Source organism: Orycteropus afer, unplaced genomic scaffold (genome assembly GCF_000298275.1).
Source record: "Orycteropus afer afer isolate SDZICR_OR568_19922 unplaced genomic scaffold, OryAfe1.0 scaffold00014, whole genome shotgun sequence".
In the NCBI taxonomy this organism is placed as follows: Eukaryota; Metazoa; Chordata; class Mammalia; order Tubulidentata; family Orycteropodidae; genus Orycteropus; species Orycteropus afer.
In genome coordinates this window covers 6436143-6442130 of record NW_006921601.1, presented here as the reverse complement: position 1 = coordinate 6442130, position 5988 = coordinate 6436143, and the positions used below count along the sequence as shown (strand labels likewise).

Here is a 5988-nt window from a genome sequence, read left to right as displayed (position 1 = left end):
CAAACCCACCAGCCACTCCTTGGAAGGAAGGTTGGGCAATCTACTTCCGTAGTGATACTACCTCAGAAACCCAAGGAGGGGTCGCTATGAGTCGGGCCCAACTTGACAGCACATAACAACAACAATACCCAAAAAACCCAAACCTCTTGCCATTAAGCTGATTACGACTCATAGTGACACGACAGGACAGTGCAGAAGTGCCCCATAGGGTTTTCAAGAGTGTAAATCTTTATGGAAGCAGACTGCCACATCTTTACCTCATAGACCAGCTGGTGAGTTCAAACTACCAACCTTTCAGTCAGCAGCTGAGCACTTAAACACTGAGCCACCAAGGCTCCTTTCTGTTATAAGGCAGTAAGATTGCAAAGCTCAGGAAAAATACCCAAGAATAAACCAAGCAGATGGCCTTTTTCATTTACTTAGAAAAGTATAGCAAAAAGTCATCATCCTGAAGGAAATTTTCTTTATTGGTTACCAGGGATGGAGGGGAGAGGAGGGAAAAATTTTAGGGGGGGGAGGAAAAAGTCATCATTCTGGACTTTGAAACAAGAATAGTATTTATTCACATAAAACAGCCTTGGGAGTGACATTCTAGATCCTATGTGTTTCCCATATAGCATCACTTAGCCAGTTCTTATGGTTTTGTCAATATGAAAGTAGACAGAAAATTATGTTGTGACTTGTACTGAAAAAGACTCTTTGGACATGAAGATGAATTCATCTATAATTATAGCAATTTAGAGAGGAAGAGTTCCACCCAGTTTGAAAATCTCCAAGGGTATTACACGCCTCAAAATCACTAAGTTTTTAGACTTTTCTAGACTTAGGTTGTTTTGCCTCTAATCCAAAAAAACTAGTCCAGGATTTCCTTTCATGTCTACACTGAATCAGCACAAATACTTCCAAATTAGGGTCCATTAAATGCTGCGATAGGCATTTAAACACTTCCCAAAGCCATACCTTACCTCTTCTGGCACAATAATTAATGGATACTTGTCCTCAGATAAAAAGTTGAAAATAACCCATATTTTAAATGCATCTTCTTCAGTAATAAGCAAAGGACCCTTGGTGAGGTTTTTTTTGACACAGAGCGTCCAACACATCCTGTTGAATTCCATTTTGTCAAAGTTGTTTCGGACCTAAAAAGAAGAGTAAGGGAAAAAACACAATGAACCAGTTCAAAGTAAGCTGTAAGCCAAACAAAACAAAGACAGAGCCTACTGCAGAGCTCCATTGTAATCAATCCAATTAAGCAAGAATCATTTCCAAAGTATTTGCTCTAGGTACCACACTTTCAATAGCTCAATGAAGAGTGTTATATTTAGCCTCACACTGAAGCTACTTCTGTCCATATAATTCATTTGGCATGTAAAATGAATTGGCTTACCATCTAGTTATTTTTTCATGTGTATACATAAAGTCCACTGCCATCGAGTCAATTCCAACTCATAGCAACCCCCAATGGGTTTCCAAGGCAGTAAATCTTTGTGGAAGTAGACTGCCCCATCTTCCTTCCGCAAAGTGGCTGGTAGGTCTGAACCACCAACCTTCTGGTTAACAGTGAAATGCCTTAGGCACTGTGCCACCAGAGCCCCTACTGTATACATTATCTTCCCAAATAGACTACCAATTCCTTACAAATAAGGAGCTAAAAATGTCAGTTAATCAGTATAAGGTACATGCACATACCTTATCTTTGCCTATATGGTCAAAGAAGATAAATTTGGGGGGGTAGGAGAAATGGTTTACCTGAAATTCTATACAGTCAGTCCTGCCATTCAGTCATTTGTTCATTCATTCAATATTCCCTGAGCATCTACTGTAAGACTGTGCTATAAATTAAGATTATAAAGATGAAGACTTTGCTCACTGCTCTTAGAAAATTCAGTTTATTGAGGAAAAAGACATGCAGATACACAAATTTTTATATAACATAGTAATTCAATAGAGTTTCATTCAACAGATAAAATTTAGATAGTAATTATAATTATCATTTGCCAGGAACTATACAAAGATACCTAACATAAAGGCAGTTATGACGATACCAAGTGATAAGTACTATAACAGAGGTAAGTATAGGGTTTTGTTGCAACAATGGAGAGCAAATCCATCTTGAGATTTAGGGGACGATTTTTGAAAAAGTGACATGACAATAGAGCTGAGTCCTAAAGGATGATCAAGAGTCATACAGATGAAAAATGAGGTAAAGGGCATTCCTGGGAGAACAGCATTTGAGAAAGCCCAGAGGTAAGACAACCGTGGTCAGTTTGAAGAACTATAGAAAGCCTAATGGAACTGGGCCACTAGGTGCTAGAGGGTGGTGTGAATTAGGATTCTGCAAGTAACAGAAACCACTTTGTTGTTGTTGTTGTTGTTGTTGTTGTTATGTGCTGTTTGAGTTGGACCCGACTCACAGCGATCCCTCCTTGGGTCTCCAAGGCAGTATAGTATCACTACGGAAGTAGATTGCCCAACCTTCCATCTGGGGAGTGGCTGGTGGGTTTGAACCACCAGCCTCCTGGTTAGCAGTCAAGTGCCTTAGGCACTACAACATTGGATAACCTCACAGATTCAACAGAAGGGCTGGCAAATCTAGGCTCTGAAAGTGGGCAGGGACCAAGCAGGCTAGGCAGTCAGAAACCATAGCCAAAATCATTCACGGTCTGGTGAAGACACCATTGCCAGTGAAACACAAGGGGATTTCCACTATCACCACTGCTACCACTGACCCTGTCCTTGATCTTCTGTGTCACTCACTACAGATTCAAAGTCCCATTGGCTGAGCCTAGGACACATTTCCACACTCTAGTTGCCAGGAAGGGAGCTCTGGTAGCATAGTGGCTAAAAGCACTTGACTGCTAACCAGAAGGCTGGCGGTTCAAACCCACCAACCACTCCTCGGAAGGAAGGTTGGGCAATCCTACTTCCGTAGTGATACTGCCTCGGAAACCCAAGGAGGGGTCGCTATGAGTCGGGGCCGACTCGACGGCAAACAACAACAACAACAGTTGCCAGGAAAGCAGAAAGTATCCGAACTTTTCCGTTTCACAGAAATGATACTGGTCTCAACCTGCACCAAGACCCTGTGCAATTTCCCAAACACAAGAGTTCAGGTGCTGGCACATAGAAAAATGAAAAAAGTCCACTGCATGCCACACAGGGAAAGATGAAGCTAGAAAGGCAAGTGAAGACCAGATTGTGAAAAGCCTTCTAATCCACGTTAAGGAGTAGGACTTAACCTATACTGAAAGAGCTGACGAGAACAACACATCCAGTGTGCATTTCTGAAACAACTGGGAAGATGTACTGGGGGAAGCAAGAGAATATGAAAAAAAAAAAGTACTTCTTTTTGGAGAGGTGTGAACAAAGCGTTACGTGTGCTTGTAAGGAAGAAGTAAGTACCAGCTGGCTGCAGGAAGAAGTTTCTCACGATCTCTAACAAGGATTTGTGACTGGCAAACCAATCTTCCAGGAGTAGGAAGCTCTGCCTTCAGTACTTTGGTTTAGTCTGGAGCCACAACCAGTGTTGCTATCACATACAAATAGGCTCATGGAGGGAAAGCTGCTTCTGCTGCTTTTTCTTTTCCCTGTGGCTTTAATTCTAGTTGTTAAGGACCTTGCTAGATACTAGGCATTTTATATATAGTTTCCTACTTGCACCTCGTATTAATTAGCCTTGTAAGGTTAAATATGGCTCCTATTTTACAGATTGTTGTTGTTGTTATGCGCCATCGAGTCGGACCCGACTCATAGCGACCCCTCCTTGGGTGTCCGAGGCAGTATCACTACGGAAGTAGATTGCCCCAACTTCCTTCCGAATTTTACAGATTAGGAAACACAAATTCAAAAGACTCAAGTATTTTTACTAAATTCACATAGCTAGTACACTTCAAAACCTGATTTTAAAACCAAAGTCCAAATGCCAGCTCTTTCCACTATGCCAAGCTGCTTGTGGCACTCAGTAGCCAGAGGACATCGATACAATGGAGGACGTCTATGTAACGAAGAAAGTCCATTTGATGAAGCACAACTGTGTGATAGAGATGATCTATGAACTTAAGGACTAGGTTTCAAAACCCACCACCAACAACTCTATCCACCTGTACCAAAAAAGGAAAAAAAAAAAAAAAAGACGACTAAGTGGAAGAAATGCCACACAGGGAAAATGACATATACACAGAAGCATAAAGCCTGTTCTGAGGAACAAGAAGTGATTCTATGTGGACTGTATGGTGAATCATAGGGTTCCTGATGGGTTGTGACAAGATATGTGGTTAGAAAAGGAAATAAAGGCCAAATAAGAAAGAGCTTTGTAATTATAAGGAATAGCCTGTAGGAAACCCCCAAGTGCAGGATTTTAGAGCACAGGAATAAGCAGGTCACCTCTAGCCCTGATCAGTAAGTACTCTGTAGAAAAGATGGTATTTGAGGTGGACCTGGAAATACAATGACAATGAACAGAAAAAGTATTCCAAAGGACAGGAAGAAAACGTATGAGCAGAGGCTTGGAGTCAGCAGTCCACCAACCATGTTTGAGGAATAGTGACCAGCCAACTTTGGCTGATACATAGACACAGATCAAATACAAAAGACATGCTGAAGTCAGACTATGCTAGGCTTGGCAAATGACTTCATTTTAAATAGAAAAAGAAGCCAGCAAAGGTTTTTGAATAAGGAGAAAAATAAGTACTACATTTTTGGAAATTTATACTCACAGAATTATCTAAGGGAGATTTTAAAAGATAGAAGGGTAGGGGAAGATCAAGATTACTATAGCAATAGTAATACCAGACGAAAGGTATTAAGGGCCAAAGCCAGGTTGTGATCTTGGTAAAAATGAGCAGAAGGGATGCATACAAAACAGATAAGATATTTGGGAATAGGTGCCTGGATCACCGTATTCACAGGATTGGGGGGCGGGGCATAAACAAGGAAGAAGGAAGGTAAAGTGCTAAGCAATAGCCATCTTCAAGTTTTCCAAAGATATTAAGCTGGGGGCCCAAAAACAAGCAAAGAACTGGAACTATAACCAAAGAGGGAGGTGGATTTGTGAATCAACTGCATACAAATGACAGAAGCCATGAAGGTCAAGGAGATCACTGAGAGAGAACATAAGGGAGAAAGAGGCCCAAAAGCAGACCCTTGGGTGATAGCCACATTTACAATACAGGAGAAGGAAGAAAGAGCAGTCCAAGTGGTAGGAGAACCACAAAGATACGGAAACTGAGTGGGCTGAGTGAGGACACAGTTAAGAAGAAAGTTTGATCAATAACGCCAAATGCCACAGCAAGTTCAAGGAGATGGAAGATAGAAAAGACCACTGGGTTTTATAAATCAGTGGTTACTAATTACCTTCAAGACAGCCAAGAAGTTTAGGTAAAAGTCAGACTGTAACAGGGCAGAAGCCAAGCAAATTTTCCATGAACTAGTTTGCCTAGGAAATAAGTAGTAGCTTTTTTTTTAATCCAAGTTCACTGTATCTTACTTAATTCTAATAAGTTGCCTGGTTGATGCATTCCTTCTCTAAAACCTAACCCACTATTTCTCAAGTTTAATCATGTTCAAAGGTAAAAGCTATATTAAATGCCAGTATTTATAGCTTCTAAAAGTACAAAATACATAAGTTTTCAACATCCAATAGCACATAAAGCAGAGTACTCAAGTTCTTTCACAAAGAAGGCAAGGAAAGTCAATCTTGAGTTTCTAGAATTTCACATACCATATACAAATGATGTTTCAAGCTTCAAGAACAAGAATAATGAAATATATAAAAGACTCTTGCTAAATAAAAAAGTAAAAGATTTGATTATTATTAAATTATATTAGATACTGAGGATATATGGGAGCTATAGCAGGGAAAAAAAACAAAAAAAGTTCTTTAGGCACTAATGTAAAATAATAACCAAGACATAAAACTACTAAGCAAAGTGCAACATCTTACAATGAATCTCAAAATGTCCAGTGAAAAAATCAAGTCACAAAAAACTA

At 40.1% G+C, this 5988-nt stretch overlaps 1 protein-coding gene across 1 annotated transcript in view; it reads right to left on the bottom strand.

The window, feature by feature from the left end:
* The window catches only part of SWAP70 (switching B cell complex subunit SWAP70), an 88284-nt gene that overhangs the window by 32281 nt on the left and 50015 nt on the right, over window positions 1-5988 (bottom strand). Inside the window, exon 3 of the mRNA XM_007955063.2 lies at window positions 966-1139. Coding sequence (XP_007953254.1) covers window positions 966-1139 — 174 coding nt within the window. The remainder of the gene's footprint in view (window positions 1-965; window positions 1140-5988) is intronic.